At 38.7% G+C, this 12,188-nt stretch overlaps 1 protein-coding gene across 1 annotated transcript in view; it reads right to left on the bottom strand.

Moving 5' to 3' along the window:
• The window catches only part of spns2 (SPNS lysolipid transporter 2, sphingosine-1-phosphate), a 63,234-nt gene extending 54,773 nt beyond the window's left edge, over window positions 1–8,461 (bottom strand). Inside the window, exon 1 of the mRNA XM_052556829.1 lies at window positions 8,029–8,461. Within this exon, the coding sequence (XP_052412789.1) occupies window positions 8,029–8,260 (232 nt within the window). The 5' untranslated portion in view covers window positions 8,261–8,461. The remainder of the gene's footprint in view (window positions 1–8,028) is intronic.
• Between the last annotated feature and the right edge of the window lie 3,727 nt (window positions 8,462–12,188).

Raw genomic sequence — 12,188 nt, 5'->3', positions numbered from 1 at the left:
GCTGGTGACTGTAACTATAGATCAGAGAGGTAAAGCAACTGTGGGAAAACAAAACAACCGCATCACTGGAATTCCAGCTCTAACTCCACATTCCACATCAGTGAGGTGGAGACGCACACCTCACACACACACACACACACACACACACACACACACACACACACACACACACAGGTATTTCAGGCGTTAGTTCTAGCTAATTATTATGTTCTGGTGTGGCCAAATAACTCAAACTATTGTGGCTTACCTGGTACGAATACCAAATTAATCCTTAAAGGAAACTAAGGTCTTTAAGTATTTGTCATATAGCAGTTATGGACTGTGCCTAAAAACAGACTTATGTCAATTCAACACACCTGCTGTCTTATGTAGTTCATATATAACGTACTGTATACATATATTTATGAATAAAGTGGCACAGCTCCAGTAGTGCTTCTTAATTTGTTTGTGGAGACTGTAATACTTTTTTCAGGATTCTTTGATGAATACAATACATCATTTCTTTGAAGTAGAAATCTTTTATAGCATTATAAAAGTTTTTACTGTCCCTTTTGATCAATTTAATGCATCCTCAACTCAATAAACTTATTTATTTAAAATTAAAAACAGTAGTGCAAATTTGGTTTCAAGAGGCCCACAAGTCCACCAGGGAAAGTCCCAGGGCTCCCTATAGCGTTCTGAGCAGCATACTGAGTCTAGTTAAAGAAGCACTGGAATTTAAATGTACAGGGTAGGCCATTCACATGTGACTGTCCATCCTGTGGTTTAGAGAAAAGCAACGCCTGTTCCTCTGTGTGTACCTGAGCCTTTAAACCCTGGACGTCTACTCTTCACACACACTGAAACAACAGAGCTAGATTTTCCACTGAGGCAAAAGTGTTTCTGACATGCAACGTCTCGGGATGACAAACAAAACCAAGTGTTGTCAAGTATAAAAAGTTGGCATTCTGTGACACAGGAATACACATAAAACACTGACTTGATGAGATGATATTTCAGTAGGCCCCTTCATTAATAGATATACAGAGACTGATATTGTGTTATTCTGTGTAATCACACATACACATGCTTAGGCTACAAATCTGGGAAATTACAATAATACAAGTGGCTGATTATTTACTCAGTCACAATTGTATAGTGGGAAAGATGACATATTTTCCTCCTCAATAATACTCTGTAAATACAGACATGCAGTAAAGTCCAGTTTAAATATTTGTTGAGAGCTTCTGAAGGCTTTAGTAGAGTAGTTTACCCTACTGACCCTTCTTTTGATTTGCTTTGGTCAATATTTACACAGAAGTCTTATCTAAAAACAGAGCAGATTATCAGCCTTATCTATAAATATTATCCACCCTCATAAACCTGAAATAACTACTCAAATTTGATATCAGGTCAAGCATAATTCGAGATTCCGGTATCTCTCAGTTATGCTGTAGCACCTACTGTGTGAATATTTGCTTTGCTTTCAGGATGATTTAGCCACTTTTATGTTGCATCCGGAAGTTTAATTGACGAGTTTGTCCCTCTATGCATGACGATGTATGGAGGATAAAAAATGGAAAATGAATGACAAATTCAACAGTAAAAATGTTTGCTAAACTGTAAAGTACTATTTTGTCATAAAAATGTAATTAGATTAGGTTGGATTATTGTAGCCACATGGGATCAGAGGTCAGGCCTAAAGGTTGTCTCTCGGGCTCAAATTCATACATTTCTAAACAGTCCTGGTCTAATACACAGTGACATACCTGAGACTTCAAATCCCACAGGTGCGCTCCCCCCTCAGGCACTCCCCCCCCCCTTCTTTCACCCTCCTGTACAGCTGTCTGTCAAACTCTCCGCCCTTAATCCCTTAGACACACACTCCGTCAAAAAAACACGTTGAGGCTGAGAATCATGGTGAATCCCCTTCTTTAAACAGATAAACACCCACACATACTACACATCTGTTTGGACATGCAATGAGCTAAAAGCAAGCCACCAATTATATTAACAGGGTCAGTGCCATTTAAACAAGCATGTCTGGTGGAAAAACATAACAAACACTGTTCCTTGTCTGGGTCATCCACGCTACATTAAATGAACATCACATGGGCCGAATGAAAGACAAGCCCGTTAAAAAATAAACTGGGAAAATCACATCCAGGTTCTCAGAGGCTGTTAGCGGACTTGATTGTGTCATTGATTATTTTGAGAGTCGTCAGGCTGCTCTGCCCAATACAGCCTCTCCAGAGCGAGATGAGAATTTGTACCGCTGAACGCCATGCGTGTCTATATATATTTATACACTGACCTTATTGTTGAGGTCAGAAACGCGATCATGGTTGTGTGCCCTCTTCATAAGAAAAGATAAACGATTTAGGAAGACCGGAAGCTCTTTTCGCTCACTTTCTTGCCCAACTTCTAGGGCTAGGTCAGACTTTAGAAGTCAAGCAGTCTTCAAGGAAGTAGCAGCTGTCACAGTAATGGCTTTTCGTGCTTGTGTAATGGATGCTGTGACCACATGAAAAGCACAGTGTTGAAAGGAGGAAGAGGTACCGTCTAATTCCAACCACTCCTATCACAGGCAGCACATACATCAGCTAAATACAACCCTATAAACACACACACACACACATGCCAAGAAGATATCTTAATATGGGAGAACTTTAGTTTGAGGAAAGAAAAACTGCTCCAACTGTTCCTCAAACACTAATGTCTATTGTACTGCACTGTTATTGGGGATATTAAATACTATGTGCCTTCTTCAGTACACACCAGCATTAAGAGTTAACTTGTAATTGTCTTTTTAACTATAATGGATTTATATTTCAGGTTTGAAGGCGACATCAGTAGTAAGCACAACAGCTCTATAACTGCTTCTGAAAAGCAATTACAGTGCATATGGGAATCAACTTTAGGAGAAATGGAAGCCATTTGCTCTGCATGAGGGTTTCAGACGAGTGAGACAAGCTTATAAACTCAATAACTCAGTTTTTCCATTACGCTCATGCTTTTGTTGTTGAGAATCCTTTAATATGAGCATAGTAATACAAGCGAGTAGTGGAGAGAGATGACAGCCAAACCTAAAGTGACTAAGCCAACCTCAACATTTCATTTCAATACAGACATGCAGTTTGTTGTCAGAATATTGAAAATACACTTCTGCAGCATTGATCTACATACAGACATTTCAGAATGCCCATAGTCAATAGTATAGCGATGTAAGACGCACAGCTCACTCAGAGGTCACTTTCAAATCAACCATCTTTCTGTTGGTCAGTGCAGTGAATTTGCATGATAAAATAAATGCATAGGAGCTTTTGACATGATGTAATACTTTTCCTGGTGTCATTACTATATGTGCAGCACATGTGCTACGTGCTACTGCTGCTGACCTCCTTCAGTACAGCACACTGTTTTGTTGCTGATAGGCCTTATCACACCTTCAATTCACACCACAAGGGGCACAAATGGAAATGACAGTGTGCGAGAGAGAGAGAGAGAGAGAGAGAGAGTGTCTTACAGAAGGGACTGCCAGAGAGTGTGTCCAGGGCAGAATTAGAGCTGAGCCAGCTAGACTGGACCATCTAGTGCAGAAAAGTAATGCAGCAAAAGCTTACAGCACTGTGGTCTCCACTTCCCTTCATAAACTATGAGCCTGTGTATCTGAATGTGCAGACATGCTCATTTTCCCCTCAGGGAGCTCCTCTGGCTGCTGGATTACCCATCACATGTAATTAAGCACTTGTTTTGAGATTAAACATCCTCATACCTCAGATGCCTTTAGGGAAAAAAACTGCATCTTTCAGTATCTGCTGCACCTCATAATCCAGATTACCAGTCGAACTTCCTTCATTAGAGAAGGCATGAGGCCGGTGGCTCAATGGAGGATCTTAGATCAAATAATATTAAGTGTCCTCCGTCTGTACATCCTTGTGGTATTCCCCGCGCCTCCTAATCCCTGTCTTAACTGTAATCTGTTGTTGAGCTCAGTCTGTCTGCTGAAGGGACTGTTGCCAGCCAGCCTCCTTGGGTCTGAGCCATCACAGCCAAACCACAAATTTAATTAAACTAAATGGTTCACAACCTCAGTCCCATCAATCTGATCTCTCCGTCCCACTGGAGGCTGTGTTGGAGACAGAAAGAGACAGATATAGATAGTGGACAAATATAATGGGCAAGCAGGGAGTGAAAGAAGTGGGCAAGTTGGGCCTAACGTGGCAGAAATAGACCTTGGGCTAAACATAAAGAAGGATGAAGTCGTTCCTATGACTTTGTCTAGCCAGATATGTGTTATAGCAGATAGTCTAGCCACCGAAAATACACAACAAGAGTCTATAGTGACCATATTACATCCTTAGTACACCCAAACACCATGTGTCAGGTAATACACAAAAGTTTTTTGCCACAGAATCAACACGTAGAATGTTTTTCTTCCTCTGTGCTTCATTCTGTTATGCGGTTCCCCATGAGGGTTTGGTTGTTTCTCCTCTGCTATAAAAACTGCACACCCTCTAGTTTTGTTTAGGTGGAGAAACAGCCAAATTAGAGCTTTGCTGTTCTCTTTCACACACATATCAATCAATTAAACACAAGACTGACAAGGCTAAAATGACACACTGCTTTTTCCCCTTCTTTTTTGAGAATAAAATTTGGTTCTGGCTAACAGTGATGAGAGACTTTGGTTGATGCTATAAGATTCCAAACAACCACAGTCTAGAACTACTTGTAAAAAGTGAAACTAGCAGTAAATGAATATGACTTAAACAGCAAGAAAACACAAATGAAGTGTTTTCACAGTGACAGGATTTATAAGACCTGGGAACTGCATTAATTATACGAAACTAGCTGAGAATGTAATGCAAAATTGTTTGGTGTTAAAAGAAATGACTTCATGCACATTTGATTTGATTTTGTTTGTGTGTAAACCGTTATTTCATGAAGCTACAAGAATACTTTTTGTGAACAAAGAAAACAAAAATAACCACTTTAATCAACAAGTTTTCTCCTAACGTCAACCTATAGCACCATTTTGGAGAGTATCACACACGTAAACGACAAATGCAATATATGTATGTGGATACGTTGTTTACGTTCAGATCAAAGCGTAAACAATGTATCCGCATACATACGTTGCATACTCTCCAAAATGGCACTATAGGGTGACGCGGAGGAGACATATTGTTGAATAAAGTCATTATTTTAGTTTTCTTTGCACACCAAAAATATTCTCATAGCTTTATAACTTTACGGTTGAACCACTGATGTCACATGGATTATTTTAACTATCTCCTTGCTACATTTCTGAGCCTTGAACATGTTAGGATCATTGCTGTCTATGGAGGGTCCGAGAGCTCCCGAAATGTATCAAAGATATCTTAATTTGTGTTCTGAAGATGAACGATGGTCTTACAGGTTTGAAACAAGTGAACATGTGAATTTTAATTTTCGGGTGAACATTCTTCAAGTAGGCACAATTCAGTTTACCATTTTTGTACTGCATCGTTTCTAATTTTGAAACATCAAGGTTCAGGAATTAAATCTAGATGATTAACCTCTCTTTTAGCACTAAAGATAAAAAAGTGCGCACAGTAACAAAAAAAACTGTCATCTTTTAATCACTCTCATGTAATTGCAAACATGTAGAACTTTCTATTTTTAGAAAGCCTAAACAACATTCTCTTGTTCTCTCTCTCATACTAAAGAGTGGTCGTAGTCACCACTGCAGGGTGCCTGCGTCAGCTCTACCCTCTCCTCTGTCTCAAGAAGTGGGCTTAATCCTCATATACACACGTCCCATAACGCATGATCAATCAGGAACTGAGGTCTTCCAGAGATGCTACACTCAACAACATGCAGTCTGCTGCTGCACCATTCACTGACAAACACATACACTTGTCACAAACACATACACTGACCAATTTGCTGCATTCTCCCTGCAGTCATCATCTCACACATATATATTCTCCATTTCACTCTCTTCATTCATCTAAACTGTTCAGATATAACTCCTGGTTTAGAAGCCAAGAGGTTGAATAGCTGTGTATGTTTCAAATGGGCACTTGTACAACATGATAAGGATCTTCCTTTTTATAGACAAATGTGTGTATCTGTTACCTCACTTGGGTAAAATTTAGTTTACGTTGATACTTTTATCTATGAAGATGATGATTTCTGTCTATATAGGAAAATGGATTGATTTTACAGATGGCAGGATTAGATAAGATAAACCCACGTGAACACATCTTTTTCATAATGTTATCATCACAGCTAGGCTGACTTATGTAATGCTGCTGAACCCTGTATCTGTATTGCGATAACATTGCCTTTGCTAATTTTCTACTTTCAAGTCCTCGCAGATTTCGCTCCATGAATTATTGACTGAGATCTTAAATTGTTCGCCTGAATGATGCTACACGCGACCATCTGGCAAAGTAACGCACCTTTGCAAAGGGATGAGAGAATTATTTGCCAGTGCGGACCGTGCGTTAATATATTTTGATGCATCCCAGGTTTTTCTGAATAACTATAGCCCCCCGCCCGCCCCCAAAAAAAAAAATTAAAAAAAAATGCTGCAGAGGCGCGCCATTCAAGCATCTCGCGCTGTCAAAAGTGCCTGTGAAGCGCGTGCAAGAAGGAACACGCTGTTCAGAGAGGAAAGAACAGACCGGGCACTGCGAACATTTGCTTTTCATTTATGCAGTCCTCATAATTTGAAATTAATGCCCCCCCCCCCCCCTTCTGCCAATTAATTAATACATAAAAATAAAAACAACTCTGACGATTTTTAATTGACAAGCTCCACCAAATAACTGCATAGCAAATACTTTTTTATGTCCCAGGATGCATCTTAAGAAAACTACAATGTGGTTATTTTGTCAAATAACACACACAGAGTTGTATAGCCTATTAAAAGTAAATCTGAAGGAAATGGATTCAGAGCAGTATCAAGTATTGGCGGTTATCCTAAATCCCGCCTTTCAGAAATCCCTAGCTAATAGCGCACTCTTTTCTTGTTCCAAATCTCTAATCGCTTATCATTAGTTATTCATTAAAATTACCCCTCTCAGAGTGTGCTGGAGCGAATGTCAGCTGACAGGTCCCCTCGGATCACCGAGTACCCATTCAGTAAACGAATTAATCCGCACTTTTTGAGGGAAGCTCAATTTGACAACATAAAAACTAGTAGATTAAATCTGTTCTAGTTTCTATGGAAACATGTCAGACCGCGGCTGCGCTCTGTCTTTATTCCAGAATAACTTGATTCCTGATACCAAGGGCATCTTGAGGAGCGCTACTGAGGTTCATATTTTTAAAACCAAGGATATACAATTTTATGATATACAAATTTTGCTTTAAATTACTTTGGACTGTAATGTCCTCGAGTACATCGCTACTAGTTTAACTGAGGTCTGTGTATTTTTATTTGCAGGTGTGTGTAAACGTATTATTTTTGGACACAATGTCCATTATATTTACATTGATGGGTTAATAAATGCGTAACGTGATCTTGATTCTCGCTGTAGCCTATATTTACACACAGTAGTTTAGAAATGAACCACAATACGTAACCTAATTATTGTGTGGAGCTATGTGCACATTGCCATTAATTGTTTAAAGGAGCCTAATGTGTAACGTGGATACTGGTTTGAAAGGGGCTTATAATAGATACAAAATTATACATGGTAACACTTGTCAAGAGGATTTGGGTTTCCACTCATTTGGCAGGCAGAGGGTCAGATTAGACTGACCTAAGATCACTCACAATAGTAACCAATCAATATCATGTTAGCACAACGGGGTTACCTCTCAATCCGGGTGGTTTGATTAAATCACACAGAAAATAACGTATTTAACCCGCTCAATAAAACTCAGCACGTGTGCAGCAAGATACAAATGATCACTTGATTTAAATAGTGATTTTCCTGGTGAGTGTTTTGACCTGAAACCTCTCTGTAACTGAAACATCAAACAATACAAATGAAGACTAGCGCGGTTTTCTCTCTCCTGAGCCAGTTAGTAAAGCATAGAAAATACTGGTCTTACCTGCTACGGTGTATCTGTCCATGTAATTGAGCACATTTCCAAAACTCAGAATCCCGGCGGCGACGAGCGGAGACCGGCATCGGAGTAATGCGGCACGGAATTTCTGCCCAGGTTTGCAGGGGTGCAGGTCTGCACTGGATTTAAGAGTCGGACTCATGCTTCCAGACAGTGTGTGCACTTCATCCGAACTGCTGCACCCCTCGATTTCACATTCATCGCTTTCCACGCACATCTTCTTGCACGACAGATCCAGCGCAAACGATTGAATGATTTCTGAACGGACACAGGACGGTTGGGACGGAAAAGTGTAGCACCTTTGAGCGATAAAGAAAAATTGAGTGTTAATCGCGAAGAGTACAAATCTTTGATTTGATTATTGCTCGCTGAGCTCGGTTCATGTCTGTGCAGTGACAGGATTGAGCGCTCGGCAAGCGCTTTTCTCTCACTCTGTAGTGTGTTGTCCCAGGTAGGCGTGGTTGTGCGTAAAGCCCCGCCCCTCCTATAGAGCGCTAATGTTCATGGAATGCTACTCATGAGAAAAAGGAATGCCACCGAAATTTAGTAGTGACAGAGCGCACCCAGTTGCTTTGTCTCTGTTGATTTCTCTTTTTTTCCGATTCAAAAGAGTAAATGACGTCGAATATCCTCTTTTAAATTAAAGTGTATATAAAAAAGCCGTGGGGAAATATTACGCTTGGAAGTGGTTAAATTATAATTTTTTTGTTGACTCGAGACGGGGTGCAGCGGAGGCTTTTGGGGGGGGTCTGAGCCTCTCTTCTAAGCTTTTAGCCCCCCAAAGGATATCAGAACAATTTTGAAAACTTCATTAAATAGGTTTCATTTTATAAATGTTCACAAATACATTTCAGTTAGCAGAAACTCTCACATTTTCACCTGTCGCCAAATAGAGAAATGTTGTTTGCCGGAGGAGGGTAACCATAGCAGCATAACGCCGCTAGAGGACATTCCGATCAGCAGCCTATTAAAGATAAGCATTAAAATATAGCCTATAGTCTACACAGGCTAAATAATTATCGCAGGTTTGATCACTTTATTGTAGATTTACATTTGAGACGTTTAGCACGTGATATAGGCTAATTCATCGAATATTTTCTGATTATTGTTGGCTATACATAAAATAGCTAATTATAGTAGCATACTACTGTACGCTTCGACGTGAAACATCAAAATGAGAATATGTGATACCGACGTTAATGATATGAAATTAACTATTCATATGACACCACTGAAGACTGAAAAAGTACATGGATCGTAGCCTACACGTGAAATCGCTTCTTTAAAATGTTTGCAATACAAAATATACAGAAATACCAGTTAGTTTATGAGTGCATTGAAGTTACCTCTGATTCAAAGTATTTCGGATACAATATTTTAGTAAATCGTAGCGTGGTTTAAATAGTAAGATGAAGTAGTCAACTAGGCACGTGGTCTTCAGCACTCTGGACAGCTCATTATCTTTATCTGCAGACACACAGGATTACAGAATAAACACCGTTTTACCTGTGACTTATAAAACTCAATGCATTTACTGATTAGTATTTTGCTACTTATTTCCTGGGAAACATGAATCGGACATTACAGTTTGTGGTTGGACAGTATTTGATTAAGGGTAAACATGCGGTTACTTGTTAACCTATTTCCTTCATATGTGTTGGATTAAATTATTAAGGTACGATTGATCACTTTTTTGGCTCATCTTATTGTCCGCTCTTCACCGAAACCCATCAGTTAGCGAAGATTAGATCAAATCACGTCATTAAGTACATCCTAGTTTTCCCCTTCATTTGTTAAAACGATAATGATTTGTAGATTTGACAGCGCGAAATTCTTAATATTGTGAAACTCTGGAGGACAGACAGCAAACTGACCCCTGTTATAATGACTATCTTTGCAGTTTTCACGAGACTCTAAATGTCCTTTGGGAAATGTCAAAAGTGAAGGGGATTTTACAGTAGTTAAGATTAATCTCGAGTGCAGAAAAGTATTTTAGGAAGTGCACGGGTCATCCTCATGAGAGAAGCTGAAAGATGCTAGACAAATTATTGTCGGAAAAGACGGAAGTTACTCGTTTGTTATTTTTCCCTTCATCTTAATTCCTTGAGGGTATGCTACTTGTCAGAACAAATCAAACTAAACGGGTAAATGGCTTATGATGCTTTTTCTGCCCTTCCACTTGAGTGCTTTTCAACATGAACTATTCGTAATACTTATACAAAATTAGATAGTAAATGTAAGAAAAATATTTTCTGAAAACGTTTTAAAATGTCTTAAAAAGACTAATTAATTCATTTCTATAAAATAGGGAGCGCTTTAAAAATATATGTCAAAAATATTTATGGCTTTACTGAGCTGAATTAATCTATAATAAGTATATCCACCCTCACAAGGCACTATGAGCTGAAATATACACTTTAGTTAGGTATCACTTTTTAAAGTACTAATATGTATCTTTAAGGTACTAAAATGTACCATTTAGAAGTAAATATGGTACAAATATGGACCTTAAAAGTGGTAATGACTATATTAAGAAAACCGACATAATTGTATCAACTGCCTATTAGATTGCTTAAAAATTTAATTTTCTATTTAAATTGTGTGGTTTTAAACTTGTAAAGGCTCTTTTTTAGCAACGTTTATGTTACCGTTCAAATTCAGAAAAGTTTCTTCAAAAAGAGGTTCTTTAAATGTTCTTCAAAATGGTTCTTTGAACTGTTCACTGAAAAAAACAGCCTTTTGGAACCTTTATTTTTAAGAGTACAGTGTAACGCAGAATCAGTACATTTCCTACAGTTTAAATGACCTTGTGCTCTTCAGCAAATCTAACATCCTATTTACTGGTCACAGGCTGTGCAGTAAGGAACCAAGCATCTTTATCTGTCTCCTGCTATATATCAGCTGCTCCTTAGCAAAGGTTGGATCACAGATAACTAAAACAAAGCAATACCTAAAGATTGTCATCCACAAATCCTGAATCCCTTTTGGTTGGCTTGGTTCTGCACTGCAAAGGCTATCTATGCAGTATGTGTATGCTTAAACTGATAAATTAAAGAAAAACACAATCAGAGGAAAATAATAGGTATTTGTGTAAGAATGTGCCCTTTGTATTCTGTTTTTGTGGTTCATATCATTTACTATCACTAAAGGAAGCCTCTGTTACTCCTGTCTCTCAAATAATGATGTGATAAGCACTATGAGATGGAAGGGGAAAGGGGCTAGTCCTGTTTGACTTCCACAATATCATTTATCTTCCTTCACATTCCTCACTGTTAAGCAGCTGAACTTCTGACTCACGGATCAAAGTACAGAGAAAAGTGTGTGCGCGCTTAAAGACACTTTAAAAACAGGTTTAAAGATGTTTATTTCATAATACACGAAATATTTCACTGAATCACTGTTTTTAAATAAAGGTTATAGAAGCAAGCTGCTGTAGACTGATTTAATCAAAACCAAGACAAACAAAGTCTTGTTAGGCAGGCTTTTGAAAGTAATGAATCCACTTTTTCCCTAGGTTTTGGATAGTATGCTTAGGGATGGAGTGAGTATCAGTCTCATCAGACTGAGATCATCACACTTCAGCTGTTTAGTTTGAATTTCCATAACACAGAAACAAACAGAACAAGCTAGATAGCAGCTGCTGCATGCAATGGTAAGATCAACTGCAGAGGGAGAAAGATAAAAAGAGAGAAGAAAAAACTGACTGTGTAGGAGAATAGAATATTAAGCAAGAGCACTTAAGAGTGATACATTTAGCTGTCAGAAAGTAAAAATAAATAAATGAATAAATAAAAATAGAGAAAACATGGAGGCATGGTGACATGGAGAAAGAGGAGGACACTGACAGAGTGGGACTAAGAGAGACAGATGGGGAAGTGTCATGGCCTGCTGGTCTATGTTGTAGGAAAGCTGTTAGAAACCAACCAAAAAGGACTGACAGAGAAGATGTGAGGGGAGAGCGGTGAGGTCAAAACAATAGTTTAAATGAATGTAAAAGAATGCACTCCGGTCACTGTGTAAATGTAACCCCCCCTAAACAAACATTACTGAATAAAGAATCCTTGTGTAACTGTAGAAACAAACCCTTTTGACTGTATTTGAATGTCGAAATTTGGTTATGAAAAGCACCGAAATGTGCAAAAAAC

This window comes from Carassius gibelio, chromosome B5 (assembly GCF_023724105.1).
Source record: "Carassius gibelio isolate Cgi1373 ecotype wild population from Czech Republic chromosome B5, carGib1.2-hapl.c, whole genome shotgun sequence".
In the NCBI taxonomy this organism is placed as follows: domain Eukaryota; kingdom Metazoa; phylum Chordata; class Actinopteri; order Cypriniformes; family Cyprinidae; genus Carassius; species Carassius gibelio.
Note: the sequence above shows the minus strand (reverse complement) of the source record. Positions and strands in the feature narration are given on the sequence as shown.